Here is a 16686-nt window from a genome sequence, read left to right as displayed (position 1 = left end):
GCCTGAGCTCCGAGAACAAGGAGAAGGAAGGGGAGAGTTCAAGGGAGAAGACACAGACTGACAGTTTAAGCTCGGACTCAGAGGGAGGGCCACTGGAAATAGCCCATCCCATGATGCATAGGCACTCAAGAATTAATGTGAGGCGTGAACAGGAAAGGAAGCGAAAGTGGTGCTTTAAATGTGGGAAGAGGCAGGGGCAGAACTCAGACTCGGCAACAACTATTTTGGAAGCAGACGCTGAGTGACTGAGCTCCAGAGTGATTTGTGTGTTTTGAGCAACAAACTTGATGCTTCTTCAGTTGAGCAAGGGTACCATTGTATAAGACCTGATCCTTTCAAAAGAAAAGAAAAATATCAACAAAACATACACAATACAGTTTGTTTTGCTCCTCCTCTTTTGCACATGGATCTTCTTTGCCTTGGTGAAAACCTGGAGAAAACAATGTCTTCATTAGTTTAGAGTTCCACCACCGGGCACTTTGTTTGAGACCATACAGGGATTTCTTGAGAGCACAAACCAATCCCTTCTGTACCTGTACTCCATCAGGTGGAAGCATATAAATTGACTTACCCAGGTCCCCGTACAAAAATGCTGTGTTCACATCGTGATACAAAATGTCCAGTTTCTCCTTTGCAGCAACTTTGAGCATAAGCCTAATGTTCTCATACTTGACGGTGGGTGAGTAGGTCTCATGATAGTCTTGACCTGGTACCTGTGAAAAACCTCGGGTGACCAATCTGGCTTTGTGCCATTCTGGTCTGTCTTGGCCTTAAAGACCCATTTGCTATCAACCAGCTTCATCCCTGGTACCAATGGAACTAGTTCCCATGTTTTGTTCCTCTCTTAAGGAATCAAGTTCAGCCTTCATGGCATTTAACCATGGCTCAGCATCCTCTGAGGTTAAACTCTGGACCTCTTGGAAGCTTGAAGGTTCCCAAACCTTCTCTGAGTTACTAACAACAGCTGTATCTGCTTTGGCTGATTTAGCAAACTCCTCAGCATACCTTTTGGGTTGTTTACCCTTTGTGGCTCTTTCAGATCTGCGTACTATACGCAAGTCTTCCATGCTAGGCTTCTCCTCTTTAGGAGAATGGTGGCCTATGGTGAACAGTGGTTCCTCCAATTCAGTGTCAGACTCGTCAGATGGTCTGAGAGAGGCTTTTGCACTTTTGTAGTCCACTGTGTCATCCGAGTCCACAGCACTACGACTTCCCACTGAACTGGCATCTGAACCCCCCTCCTCCTCAGATTCCTCACCGTTATCAGCATCAGGGTAACATTGGAAGATTCCCACATTGTCTCCTCACTTTGCATTGTACTGAACACTTCTGGTGAATCTTACTGTCTTCGTGTCAGACATTAACACTCTGTATGCCCTTTTTTTGTATCCCACAAAAATACCATGCAAACCATGTTTGCTGAGCTTGCCGCTCTGAGGAGTGTGAACCCACATGTCAGAACCAAAAATTCTCAGGTGCTTGACAAATGGTTTCTTACCAAACAGCTTTTCATTGGGAGTGCATCCTATTGGTGAAAAAATTCTCCTGTTATACACATAAGAAAAACAGTTCAAAGCTTCAGCCCAATATGAATCAGGCAAATTAGCATCATGCAAAAGAGATTGCATGCCTGGTAGGAGAGTCTGATTTACCCTTTCACAGAGACCATTCTGCCATGGTGTTCTGGGATTGGTAACATCACGCTGGATTCCCTTCTCAGCTAGAAAAGCCTCAAACGGCTGAGAACAGAACTCCCCACCCCTGTCAGTGAAAAGACAACCCACTTGTTTTTTGTGGACGTTCTCCAGCCAAGCACAGAATTCCTGGAACCTAGGAAATGCTTCTGACTTCTGCTTGAGCACGAAAACATGAATATATCTGGAACACTGATCTATCAGTACCATGAAAAATTCTGCCTTGCCTAATGAGGGCTTTAGTGGACCAACAGGGTGTGCGTGCACAATCTGGTAGGGCTCTTTGGCTTCCCTGCCAGATACCTTACCCTTTGGAGCAACCTTGACCTTGTGTTCTGAACATGACTTACACTTCATGTGAAATTTGCAGGGTTTAATGGTCATCCTCTGGACCAGATCAGGCATCTTGGCAATAGCCTGAAAGTTCAGGTGGCCAAGCCTCCTATGGTGGTCGTGGACATAACCTGCATGCAAAATTTTGTTAGTAGACATAGCACAACATGTCACTTCACTTTGCATATCAACATCAACAGCATCATCATAAGACAATAAGAACAAGCCATTAACACATTCAGCATGTAAAATGTTTTTTCCATTCTTCCTGATGGTGCATCTCTGTTTACTGAAGATAACAGTAAAGTCTTGCGCTGTCAGCTGAGAGACACTCAGTAAATTGTCCGCCAAACCTGGAACAAAAAGCATATCACGAATTATGGTCCTCAGAAGTGAGACAAATCCAACTCCTTCTGCTTGCAATACTGACCGTCCACCTGCTGCACAGCTCCCTTCTGTGGCATAAATGTGACAAACAAATGTCTATCGCGGCACAGGTGCTTTGTTGCTCCAGAATCTGTGACGAAATCGTTCTGGGCTGTTGGACTGGACCAGTGTGCGACCAAAGCCGTGTGTTGCGCAGGTTTAGGCTTGCCAGAGCTCTTGCTCTTTGCACCTTTAGAGCAGGTTTAGGCTTGCCAGAGCTCTTGCTCTTTGCACCTTTAGAGCCTTTGCTGGTTTCCTCTTTAGCATTTGGGCGTTGTCTGCAATCCCTCTGCATGTGCCTCATTCTGCCGTATGAGAAACACCTCACTGCCTTCAGAGCTTTGGCGCCATCTAGTGCCTGCATCGCTAGTTGGGGTGACATGACAGTCAACTCCCCCTGAACACGACCTGCAGCTTTCCTGCGATCATCCTCATTCTGGAGAACTGCACATACATGCTGCACCGTCAGATCGGCAGTGTGTAAGACAGCCAGCTGTGACGCTATGCTACCAAACGAACTGTCCAACAAATCCAGAATCAGAAAGCAGAACAGAGATTCTGGGATCTCAGTCTGTCTCTGTATCAGCTCTTGCCTCAGAGTCGTCATCTGCATCAAATGGGCACACATGTCGCCCCCTGGCTGTAAGGCCATTCTGTGCAGCTTCCTGAAATGGAGTACAGTGGTTCCTCGGGTTACAGATGCTTCAGGTTACAGACGCTTCAGGTTACAGACTCCGCTAACCCACAAATATTACCTCGGGTTAAGAACTTTGCTTCAGGATGAGAACAGAAATCATGCAGCTGCGGCACGGTGACAGCGGGAGGCCCCGTTAGCTAAAGTGGTACCTCAGGTTAAGAACAGTTTCAAGTTAAGAACGGACCTCCAGAACGAATTAAGTTCTTAATCTGAGGTACCACTGTTGTGACGCTCCTGCTGCTACTCTCAGGTGGGCATCCCGCAGAGCTTTCCAAATATCCTTGGCTGACCCTTTGTCTCTCAGAAGGAGTAATTCTTCAGGAGATACTGCAAGGTTTAATAAGCCTCTTGCCTTGGAATCTGCTTTCTTCCAAGTGGCTGAATGATCTCCTGGGGTTGGGTCTTCCATTGTTTCCCACACTCCCTCCTTCCATAGAAATCCCTTCGCATAAATCTCCCAGGTTTGATAATTCCCTGCATTAATTTGGGGAAGGCTACACCCCTTTCATGCTCTGGGTAATCCTTAACTGCTGCTGAAAACCTGCTAGCAGTCGTAAATCATGAGCAGTGAACTGCCGCTGTTTTCCTGCTTCTGAAAAGCGAAAGCTAGCAGTGCTTCCTGCAGTAACCCGAGCCACATACCTCGCAATGTGTCCAGCATTCCAGCCTCGTAAATCACACAGTCTCTGGCTCCGAGCATCAGATGCCTGTTTCTCTGGGCCCTGTAACCATTTGTTGGTGCTTCTTGGTGGGAGACGGCCTTCTCCCGGCACTGGTCCGGAACGCATAGCACAGCATTCACTCCTCCGGACATTCAAGCAAGCAGCAGAGCTTAGCAGAAGCTGAGACTGAGGATACCTAGCATCTTGGTTTAGTGATTTATTTACAGGATTGAAATAAAGAACAGAGCCATTATGGCATGTCTCCGAGAGAGAACAACAACAGAACAGAACAAAGAACAAAGAAGATGGAAGTGGCACAGAGCTCCTTCCGTTCCCATGCTTCCAAAGAATGGAATGTCAACACACAGAGCATGTGATCTAGTAGTCACACACACTCTGCAGCATGGGAAAGAATGAAAATCTCAGAATTTTATTCCAGAGCAACTCAGGTTGGTCAAACCATCGCACAAGTGCTATAAAACAGGCAAAATGTACCTCCTCAGCAGCAGCATGCTTTTATTTTCAGAAAGGTAACCAATTTATACCAGCTGCCATTCAGATTTTTCAAGCTAAAGTGTCATCATCTACTTTTTAAGATCCCAATATGGATATAAGCATATAATAGTGATTTTGATAAGATACACTCAAGTTTCCTGAGATGTATCCTTGGGCTCCCAAATTCAATCAAGTATGAGACGATGTATGCAGAATTAGGTATACACATGGTGGAATATTGGGTGTGGATTCACACTATAAAATACTGGCTGCATTGCCATTTTCGTTCCCAACCTTTGAGTTTGCTTTCCGATTTACTTAAGGACTTCTATAAATCCAGATGGCTCCAACTCATACACAGCAAAATTAGATCTATTGGTATTGACTTGGAATTATTGTAAAATTCTACTGAGCAATATATTTATCCCAATATCCAAATTAGATTAAGGGATACTGAAAAACAAACCATTGAGTCAGCTGTAAATACAATCTGCTCCCCCAAGTTCTATGGTATAATAATAATAATAATAATAATAATAATAATAATAATAATAATAATATACCCTGCCAGAACCGGGCTCGGGGGGGGGGGCGGCTAACACCAATAAAATTACAATAAAATGTAAAAGAAAAAAAAAACCAGTTAAAATACGAGTTAAAATACAATTTAGAATGCAGCCTCATTTTAGTAGTAGCCCATAAACCGATAACAGGATCACTTATATCTCAAAGATAATAATTCTAGCCCAACGCAGGGCATTTATGTTAGCCCAACTGAATGTTTTCCCCTCAGCTTTTGTTAAGGGCAGATATTTAAACATCCCTAGAAATGATAGACATTGCAGATGTTATTTGAATTTGTTGGACGCTGTAGTACATATTCTTTTCTACTGTCCATTGTACAACCAGCTACGGAAACGTGTTATCCCTCTTTTGGGGTAGTTTAACAACATGGCACAATGAGAAAATCAGATTCTACCTGTCTGATATTAAGCCAGAGGTAACTGCAAGGGTGGCTGAGTTTCTGTCAATAGTATCTATTAGAGTGGTAAATAGCACGGTTTAGTGGGAAGACACTCCAATGAAAATTTCTGTTACCATATATCTTATATGGCTGCTTCTTTGTATATATATTTTGTGTGTGTGTATGATTGTTTTAAGATGGTCTATATCCGTAATGGCTAATAAAGATTTGGAGAAAGAAAGAAAAGGGTAACCCGTGGACTTCTGCCTAATTTTTAAAATGCCTTGCCAAGCTATCAGTTCAGACCTCTGGAAATAGCAGTCTGTTCCTCTTCCATCATCAGATTGTTGCTGAGCAGGGAGGGAAAAACAGTGACCCTACCACTGACTTTGGCTCTGCCCACTACCAACAATACAACCGTGACAAATAATTCCTCAAGGAATGTGGCCCCCTACAGACAAAATGGTTTGATCATGGCTTGCTTCAGTAAGCCATAGTTTTAACTATGGAAATGTATACTCTTTTCTGACCAAACTAAGCCTCCAAGAGCAGGCATAGGCAAACTCGGCCCTCCAGATGTTCTGGGACTACAACTCCCATAATCCCTAGCTAACAGGATGAGTGGTCAGGGATGATGGGAATTATAGTCCCAAAACATCTGGAGGGCTGAGTTTACCTATGCCTGTCCTAGAGCAAAATATACACCAGGAGGCTTAGTTTGATCAGAATTGAGAATACATTTCCAGAGTTAATGGTAAAAACATTACTTCTGGTAAATGAGCCACCATAGCTGCTAGAGAGCTGTGAAAATTTGTGTCCCGGGATTTTTAGACTCTTCTACCCATGTACTATCTGAAACCAAAGGGGCACATTGGTTGCCAGATGTGAAATATATTGACAGTATTTTCAACTCTCCTACTTCACTAAATGGCTTAGCATTACATCCAGACTGGGCTAATGTGTTGTCTCCATTTATCCATTTCCTCCTATCCATTCTTTTATTTCCTTTTTGACACAAAGTTCCTTAAATATTCTAAACTTTAATGGCTTCCCCAGAATCTGTCAAAAAAAAGAGACAGCAGCAGTAACAGAATGAGTATATCTATGCCATTTTCCTCATGTTTTGCTCTGATAAACTTTATGTAGTCAAAATGGTAATGGGAAGGAATGGTTTGTTTGTTTAGGGAATTTTTAAATGTTTGATGTTTTATACTCTTTAATATTCTGTTGGGAGCTGCCCAGAGTGGCTGGGAAAACCCAGCCAGATGGGCGGGGTACAAATATATTAATTATTATTATTATTATTGGTTAAGCTGAAGTTTGAAACTTTTGTTTTGTTTGGATGAAGATGCATTCATTTGGAGTAATTGGTAACACACCTTTATCTTGCAGGTTTAAATCACCTCCTAGATGAAAACCGAATTAAGGACTTGTCTCTATTATATCAGTTGTTCAGTAAGGTGAAAAATGGAGTACAAGCTCTCTTGCAGCAGTGGATTGAGTATATAAAGGTAGCAATGTGTGGCTGATATCCAAAGGTTATCTAGGAGGAACAAATCTTTAAAGTGGGGGAAGATGCCTGTAAAGTTGTAAAATAGGCCTATATATGGAAATTATGTGGTTAAGAAGTTGTCATAGTCTTCTAAAATACAGCCTGTGCAAATTTGCACCAACATATCAAAATTACAGTGGGGAACTATCATATCCATTGGGTGCATTGGATTTTCTTTCTTGACATAACATTCTGATTACTTGGGTGCCTAATAAATACTTTATTTTGGATGTTTTTCTATCCCCAAATGATACTGTTCCCCATGTTTATAGTACTAGGTTGGTTTTATATCTGACTTTAAAATGTTCCCAAATCTTTACTATAGATTACTGGTGGTTATGTTTGTCCTGGTACAAAGCTTTAGTACAAAGAAAACTACAACTCAATTTTTTTTTTTGGGGGGGGGGTGGCAGCGAAATAACCACCTTGGGTATTTGGGCAGAAAGGCAGTATATGCATACATTAAATATTAAATTCAAATTTCCACTCAGCAATGAAGCTCACTGACTGCCTTTGTATCAGCCTAATTTAATTGTGGTAGTAATACAATCTTGGGGGAAACAGTTTACACTGCCTTGAGCTCCTTGGATGAAGGGCAGGATATAAATGAAACAGACATTGAATTGGCTGGAGCTAACTGCTTATGTCTAAAACATGCAGTGTTTTTGCTTACAAACTGGGTCTTGTTTACACGAGCTGTGTGTGGCAATCAACAGAATTGTTTCTAAATAACATTTTTTTTCTTTGTAGATATTTGGAAGCACCATAGTAATAAATCCAGAAAAAGACAAAACCATGGTCCAAGAACTGCTGGACTTTAAGGATAAAGTTGATCATATAATTGACATTTGCTTTTTGAAGAATGAGAAGTTTGTCAATGCCATGAAAGAAGCCTTTGAAACGTTCATCAACAAAAGACCAAATAAACCTGCTGAACTTATAGGTACAGGTATTTACTATTATTATTATTTCAACTTGTCAAACTCCTTCTAATAATAGTCTCAAGATGTAATTGATAGCTCAATGAAAATGTTGAACCAGTGTGTGGCAGCTGTGAAAACAATTGAGTTCCTTGCTGGGGGTCATTAGGAAAGGAACTGAAAATAAAGCTTTCAGTATCATAATGCCATTATACAAATCTATGGTGCAACCGCTTTTGGAATACTGTACTGTATACAGTTCTGGTCTCTTTACCTCAAAGAGGTTATTGTGGGGCTGGAAAAAGTTCAGAAAAGGCCAGCCAAAATGATTAAGGGGATGGAGTGACTTCCCTATAAAGAAAAGTTGCAGCATTTGGGACTTCTTAGTTTAGAGAAAAGGCGAGTAAGAGGGAAACGTAACAGAAGTGTATAGAATTACGCATGGCATGGAGAAAGTGGATAGGGACAAGTTTGCATTCTCTATCTCTCTCCCATAACACTAGAACTCGTGGACATCCAATGAAGCTGAACGTTGGAAGATTCAGGACAGACAAAAGTACTTCATACAGCATATAGTTAAACTATGGAACTTGCTACCACAGGAGGCAGTGATGGCCACCAACTTGGGTGGCTTTAAAAGAGGAGTAGACAAATTCATAGAAGGGTTGCCATATTCTGAAGAGCAAAAAAAGGGACACATTTGCCAACTTCTACTTTCAACTATGGATCACTATGACGACTCATTTTACATATGCATGAGAAAGAGGACGTGTCCTAGAAAAAGAGGACATATGGCAACCCTCCACTGTCAGAGGCGCAGTATGCCTCTAAATACCAATTGCTGGGAATCACAAATGCATAGAGTTTTACTCAGGTCCTGCTTGTGGACTTCCTGTAGGCAATCAGGTTGGCCACTGTGAAAACAGGATGCTGGGCTAGATGGACCATTGGCCTTATCCCACAGGCTTTTCATATGTTTCTAAAGCATAAAATACAGGGCTTCCGGGTCCAGTCTGCCTTAATGGAGGCAGCTCCCACGACAGCGGGAGATTGTTGACGAAGGAAAAACCAGGATGATTTAGGGTAATTGTCCTTGCAAGTTTCTCCCAGGGACGGGGGGCAGGGGAATGGGCTTCACTTGCAGTTCGTCTCGGTACCTGGCTCTCGTTCCGGCATGGAATGCGGGTGGCAGGGAGGCACTGAGTGCAAAAGCACTTCACCTACCAAAAACCCTCCTACACCACCATTAAGAAGCAGAGGTTCTCATGTTAATTAGAGCTTAATTTGGACTAAAATACAGGCACATGCTAGAAGAGATGAGATCATAAACTGTGGAACTGAAGCAGCTGCAAGGTCATTAAGGTTTGAACTTGAGAGAAGACTTCATTTGATGCAAAAGACGGTGGGGCGGTGCCTACGGTTTCTTTATATAAACTTTTTTCCTCTACATATGTTAGTTCAAATTATATATGTACAAGTGCGGAGGGATGAAATTGGATTATAGATATGGAATATAACATTAAATGGAACTGTGTGTATAAAAAAATGGGAAAAGGGAGGGAAGCTCTATTTTGCAAAGGGTTTACAATGGAAACTTACAGCTGACTCTTCCCCAACTTTTATTATTTACGGAGTGAACTAAATAACCCTAAAAGGACTTGGAATTTAATTTTCTTAGCAGTATAACATCATTTATCTTCAGTTGGACAGAAGGATGTGTTACGGGCAGTCGGAGTCCCAGCTTGGTACGTCGGGACTGGGGTAGAGGTTGGGAAGCAGGAATCAGCAGTCCAGGGTCAGCAGTCCAGGGGTCAGGAAGCCAAGGGTCCAAGAGTCAGGATACCAGGAGTCAGGAAGCTGAAGCACAGCTAGGTGGGTAGCGTGTTGTTGTGGCAAAGAGCCAGAGGAAAATGCTGGTCTTATATATCCCTTCCCGGCCCTTGCTACCAGGTGCTACGAGACTTCTTTCAAGCCTCATCTGTGCGGCCGTGCCTTGCCCTTCCAGTCCAAACTTAGGAAGGCCCCAGTTCTGCGAGGCCCTACCAGTCACAGGGCCTGGCTCCTGCACCCACTCCTGACAGTACTCCCCCCCCCGTCCTGGCTTGTCTGGGAACCTCCGGTGAAAGGCCTTGGCAGGTGCGTGCACGAAGTCGGGCGGATCCCATGATCTTTCCTCGGGCCCATAGCCCACCCAGTCAATTAGTGGAGTTTGCCACGGAGCCGTTTCGAGTCCAGGAACTGGGCGACCTGGAACTCCTCATGGCCGTCAACCTGGACCGGCGGCTGTGGCAGGGCGACGCAACCCAGAAAATAGTCTGCATGGCAGGGCTTGAGCTGGGTCGATCTTCAGAGAAGGGGGAAGCTCCAACTTGTAGGTGAACCGGATTGATCTGCTGCAGGATGAGGAAATGTCCAGCTTAGCCGAGGGATGTCTGGTATGGTGGTGCTCCAAGGACAGCCAGACCTTGTCCCTGACCTGGAACGTGGGCCGCTGCTGATGCCGTCGGTCAGCTTGCGCCTTATAATCGGCCTTGGCTCTCTCTAGGTGCCGTACCAGGTTGGCTTGTGTCTCCTGAATGTGGAAGACCGGATCACTGGCGGAAGGCACGAGAGACGCCTCCGTTGTGCAGGGGTGGTGGCGCAGGTGGTACCCGAGGTTGGCATAGAAAGGGCTCTGTTCCATGGAGGCATGGCAGGTGTCGTTGTAGGCAAACTCAGCCAATGGCAGCAGATCCGACCAGTTGTCCTGATGGTAGCTCAGGAAGCAGCGGAGATATTGTTCCAGAACTTGATTAACCCTCTCTCTCTGGCCGTCCGTCTGTGGGTGATACGCAGAGGAGAGTCGCCTTTCGATACCCAGTCCCTTGAGAAAGGCGGCCCAGAACTGGGACGTGAACTGGGGCCCCCTGTCTGAGATCACCGTGTCTGGGAGCCCATGTAGCCAGAATACGTGTTCAAGAAACAGACAGGTCGTCTGTTGCACTGTGGGGAGGCTTCGGACCGGGATAAAGTGTGCCATCTTGGTGAGTGAATCCACCACCACCAGACACCATCCCTTGGCAGGTCCACGATGAAGTCCATAGAAAGTGTTGACCATGGCCTTTGGGGGGTGGGTAATGGCTGGAGGAGTCCCAGGGGTCTCTGTCGTCCGAGCACAAATCCCACAGGACCACACGTATTTTTTAATGTACGACCAAACCCTTGGCCACCAGAAGGCCTGGGACAGTAGCTGCAGTGTTTTCACGTACCCCCCATGTCCGGCGGTTTGCGCGTCGTGGCACTGCTCAAGGACCTGGGTCCGGAGTTGCCCCTCCAGAATTGAGAGCCGGCCACAATGGTACATACACCCATCCTGGACATCAAGCGGCCCACCCACCACGGTCCCGAAGGCACCAGGACGGTATCTAACCAGTCTAACCGGGACGGTATCTAACCAGTCCTTGGCAAACGGATCCTGGCGCATGGCTAGGCGAACCTGCACCTGAAAGTCCTGCTCCCAGGTTCCTTGGAGGAAATTGGTTGGGGTCAACATGGGCGTTGGCTCTGAACCATCATCCTCTGAGCCCGAATCCCTCTGGGAGAGAGTGTCAGCCTTCCCGTTCTGGGCACTGGGACGATAGGTGATCTGGAAGTTAAAGCGCGTGAAGAACAGGGCCCAGCATGCTTGGTGTGGCTTGAGGCATTTCATGGATTGGAAATGTTCGAGGTTCCAATGATCCGTGAGAACCTGAACTGGGTGCTGGGCCCCTTCCAGCAAGTGATGCCATTCCTCGAACACCACTTTAATGGTGAGGAGTTCACGGTCCCAAATATCATAATTCCACTCCGCAGAAGTAAACTGCTGGGAGAAGAAAGCAACTGCTGTGGCCCCTGTCTTTGAGACAGCCCAGCCCCTATCGCCCAGTCTGAGGTGTCCGCCTCGAGCACAAAGGGGAGCTGAGTCTGGATGGGCCAGGATGGGGGCAGAGGTAAAAGCCTCCTTCAGGAGCGCGGAGGCCTCTTGTGCTGCTGGCATCCACTGGAACACGGCGTCCTTCCGGACCAGGGCGCAGATGGGGCAACCACATGCGAAAACCCCTGGATGAAGCAGTGGTAGAAGTTGGCAAACCCAATGAACCGTTGCACCCCCTTTACATCCCGGGGGGGGGCCTCCAGTCCAGCACCGCCTGCACCTTTCGGGGGTCCATCTGGAGGCCTGCAGGGGAGATGATGTAACCCAGGAACTCCATGCGCTCCTGGTGGAACGCACACTTTTCCAGCTTGGCATACAGCCGGTGCTGCCTAAGACGCTGCAGGACCAGATGGACATGCTGGTGATGCTCTTCTGGGGGCACTGAAAATATCAATATGTCATCCAAGTATGCGACCACGAACCAGTAAGTCCAGTAAGTCATGAAAAACATCGTTTACGAAGTGCTGGAACGTGGCCGGCGCATTGCAGTCCAAAGGGCATGACCCGGTACCATGTTCGGAACGTTGTTTTCCATTCGTCCCCCTCCTGGATCCGAACCAGGTTGTATGCCCCATGTAGATCCAACTTGGTAAAAACCTTCGCACCCTGCAGCCTCTCAAACAATTCAGGAATTAACGGCAAGGGGTAGCGATTCTTGATGGTAACCTGGTTCAGCTTTCGGTAGTCAGTACACAGACGTAGCCCGCCGTCCTTTTAACGAAGAAGACAACCCTGGCAAGGTTGTCTTCTAGGTACTCTCAAAGGGCCCCTAGCTCAGGAGCCGACAGGGCATAAATGTGGCTGAAGGGAATCTATGCTCCCGGTTGCAAGTCAATAGGGCAATCGTAAGTCCGATGGGGTGGCAACACCTCAGCCCCTTTCTTCTCAAATACGTTAGTTAACTACCGCTAGTGTTCGGGGATTAGGCTGGCGTCCGGTGGCCCTGTCCCATCTGGGGCAGTCCTATGCAAAGTGGAAGAACTGGGGGCCAGTCGGTGGGACTACGCGGGTTCCAGCTGCGATGGAGGCAACATGGGCTGGGCACAGACGTCGTGGCAGAATGATGACGAGAAACACAATGTCTGTTGCGCCCAGGAAATGGTGGGGTCGTGCTGGACCAACCAGATGCTCCTGAGGACCACCGAAAAATGTGGGGTCTGAACCAGCTCAAGTGTTAATAGTTCCTGGTGCCAGGTTGCCACCAAGATGGCCAGTGGGCAGGTTTCATGGGTAATGGGTCCCGATGCGAGGGGGGTCCCATCCAGGCCCACCACTGGAACAGGTGCTGCTTTTACCACAGATGGTACCTCGTACTTCTCGGTGAAACTGATGTCCATCAAGATGCCAGAGGCTCCGGAGTCAATCATTGCCTCCAGGAGCAGCATGCCCCCCTGTGGAAGGAGAATGCGGATAGGGAGCAGGAAATGGGGTGTGCAGTGACTGGGCCCCGGCTGAGACCCTCCTAGCACAGCCGGGGCTAGTCATTTCCCGGCACGGACCTCTTTGCTGGGCACCCTGCCGCAACATGGCCTCCCTCTCTGCAGTACAAGCACAGGCCCAGGGCCCGCGTCCGGCTTTTCACTTGGCTGGAGAGAGAGCGGGGGGCCGCACCTACTTGCATGGGCTCCTCCTCAAGCCCCACCTCCGCCTTCGGCTCTGGGGGCCCTCTCGAGCTGCACTCGGAATCTCTCTCGGACAGGCGCGCATCAATGTTAATACAAAGCGTGATAAAGTCTGTCAGGGCTGCTGGGGGGGGGGGCACTCGCACCAATTCGTCCTTGAGGCATGGATGAAGTCCCTGGTGGAAGTGGAACCAACGGGCAGCTTCATTCCACAGGGTGTCCGCAGCCCACCAACGGAACTCTGCGGCGTACTCAGTAACCGAAAGAGTGCCCTGCTGGAGGTTCTGCAGGGCCATCTCAGCGGCTTGGGCGTGGTTCAGCTCCCTGAACATGCCCTCCAGGGCGATGATAAAGTCGTCCATATTCCCCAGCAGGGGGTTGTCGGCCTCAAGATACGGAGTAACCCAGGAAAGTGCCGGGCCCGCGAGCAGGCTAACCAAGAAGCACACCTGGCTCCGTGGAGTGGGAAGGTCTGCTGTGCAGGTGGCAAACATCAGCCGGCACTGGCTCACGAAACCCCGAAGGGCCCCACGCTCCCCCCTGAACCTTTCTGGCGATGGGACGCTACTGGGTGTGATCCCATGGTCAGAAATACTCAAAGAGAAGGGAGTCCAAGAAGGATGTGAGTTTCTAAAAGGAGAAATATTGAAGGCACAAATGGAGACAATACCAACAAGAAAGAAGTGGGAGGCATCTAAGGAAACTGGTGTGACTGCATAAGGAGCTTACAAATGAGCTGAGAGTTAAGAAGTGCATATCAAATCTTCCATTCTTGGGCAAGGTGATTGAGCGAGTGGTTGCTGAACAACTCCAGGCACGCCTGGAGGATGCAGACCATTTAGATCCCTTCAAATCGGGATTCAGGCCTCATCATGGGACTAAAACTGCCTTGGTCGTGCTGGTTGATGATCTCCGGCAAGCTAGGGACAAAGGTGAGAGCTGTTTCCTAGTTCTGCTGGATCTCTCAGCGGCCTTTGATACAATCGACCATAACATCCTTCTGGACCGTCTAGGGGGGCTGGGAGCTGCAGGCACTGTTATACAGTGGTTTCGCTCCTTCCTCCTGGGCCGTGTTCAGAAAGTGGTGGTGGCAGTGAAGGTCCTGTGTGAGTGCCTGGAGGCGGTTGGAGGATGGATGGCGGCTAATGGATTGAGGTTGAATCCTGACAAGACAGAAGTACTGTTTTTGGGGGACAGGGGGCGGGCTGGTGTGGAGGACTCCCTGGTCCTGAATGGGGTAACTGTGCCCCTGAAGGACCAGGTGTGCAGCCTGGGAGTCATTTTGGACTCACAGCTGTCCATGGAGGTGCAGGTCAATTCTTTTTTATATATATATTTATTAATTTTCAAATACAAAACAAAATTATACACTCCATACATCTTAGTTACATCTTATCTCTCTTTTTTCGACTTCCCTCAACTTGTCTGCAAATCCTTCATATTTTAACTTTAAACACATTTCTATTTTATTGTTTATATTATTACTGTAAAACTTCATCCCCTTTTAATGCTTATTTCCCATCACAATGCTTCATTAAAATTTACAAACGTAATCTGATTATCACTTAATTTTTGCAAATATTCAATAAATTTTTCCCAATCTTCTGTGAATCTTTGATCTTGTCAGTTTCGGATCCTTCCTGTCATTCTGTCCAATTCTGCGTAGTCTATCATTTTTGTCCTCCATTCTTCTAACGTAGGTAGCTCCTCTTGTTTCCATTTCTGGGCCATCAATATTCTTGCTGCTGTCACTGCATATAAAAATAACTTCTTTTCTTTCTTATTTATCTCATTACCTATAATGCCTAATAAAAATGCTTCTGGTTTCTTAACAAATGTATATTTCAACATTTTCTTCAATTCATTATAAATCATTTCCCAAAAGCTTTTTACTTTCTTACATTCCCACCACATATGATAGAAAGTACCTTCTTTTTCTTTACATTTCCAACATTTGTTACTTGTCTTATACATTTTTGCTAATTTTACCGGAGTTACATACCATCGATACATCATTTTCATCACATTTTCTTTTATAGTTGTACATGCAGTGAATCTTAAACCTTCTTTCCATAATTTTTCCCAATCTTCCATTTGTATATTGTGTCCTAAGTCTTTGGCCCAATCAATCATAACTGATTTTACCTCTTCATCCTTTATACACCATTCTAATAATATCTTATACATTTTTGCTAGAATTTTAAAATCATTATTCAATATTTCTGTTTGAAATTTTGATTCTTTGTCTGCAAAACCCCTTTGGTTCAAATCTTTTTTAAACATTTCATTGATCTGAAAAAAATGCAACCAATCATTAACATATTCCTTAACTTCTTCAAATGGTCTCATTTTCCATTTACCTTCTCTTTTACTTATTAGCTTCTCATATGTCACCCATCCCCCAGTCATATTGACTTTCTTCACACACATCGCCTCCAACGGTGATAACCAATATGGAGTTTTTTGTTCCAACAAGTTTGTATATCTTTCCCACACTTCAATCAGAGACCTTCTTATGATGTGGTTTTCAAATCGTTTATGTACACGTTTCTTGTCATACCACAAATACGCATGCCACCCAAATCTATTATCAAAACCTTCCAGATCTAACAAATCAGTATCTTCTAATTTCATCCAATCCTTCAACCAACAGAGGCAGGATGCTTCATAGTACAGTTTCAAGTCTGGCAGGGCGAAGCCTCCTCTTGCTTTTGCATCTGTCAATATCTAGGCCACTCAGACGAACAGCTAATCAACGAAAGTGGAATGGGTCCCCTAAATGCTAATGATGAACATTGGCCCCTATTCAGGCGTCATTCACTTGACCCAGTTACCAATTTTGCTGGTACATGTCTTTTCCAAATGGCACTTAGATTAAACCTTGTTATTTTAAACGGCCTCTCCTCGGGAGACTGCCCTGGCCAATTTACTTATTGGTCAGGCTTAAGGCATTCTGTTATTGACTACATCCTTGTCTCCCAAGAACTCTTTAATGAATATATTGAATTTACTGTAGATATAAGAACCGAAAGTGACCATCTACCCCTAAATCTTAAAAGGACTGAATTTTGGGAACCCTCTAGATGTGGGTTCACCCCACAGACACCTGATCCTAATGTTCTACAACAAATAGGCAGATCCAGAATTAAATGGTCCCCTTATGTTAATAACAATTTTAGCATTTGGACACTATCAATGGAAGGTCAACTCCTCTGGGCTGATCTGACTTCCAACGACACTGAAGAGACCTCCCCAATTGACCATTATAACACTTTAATCCGAAAACTCCAACCGTTATTGTCAAGACTCAGGAGATCTAACCACAATGAGCCCCCTACCAACAAAAAATGGTTTGACCGCGAATGCATC

General features: G+C 45.7%; 1 protein-coding gene across 4 annotated transcripts in view; it reads left to right on the top strand.

Annotated features, from left to right (window-relative positions):
* The window catches only part of LOC144326398 (cullin-4B), a 163655-nt gene that overhangs the window by 36810 nt on the left and 110159 nt on the right, over positions 1–16686 (top strand). For 3 of the 4 annotated variants that reach the window (XM_077922971.1, XM_077922970.1, XM_077922973.1), the window contains 2 exons: positions 6664–6782; positions 7574–7772. In XM_077922971.1, coding sequence (XP_077779097.1) covers positions 6664–6782; positions 7574–7772 — 318 coding nt within the window. The remainder of the gene's footprint in view (positions 1–6663; positions 6783–7573; positions 7773–16686) is intronic. The other variant, XM_077922972.1, reaches the window with a different exon arrangement.

Source organism: Podarcis muralis, chromosome W, assembly GCF_964188315.1.
Source record: "Podarcis muralis chromosome W, rPodMur119.hap1.1, whole genome shotgun sequence".
Lineage (NCBI taxonomy): Eukaryota > Metazoa > Chordata > Lepidosauria > Squamata > Lacertidae > Podarcis > Podarcis muralis.
Note: the sequence above shows the minus strand (reverse complement) of the source record. Positions and strands in the feature narration are given on the sequence as shown.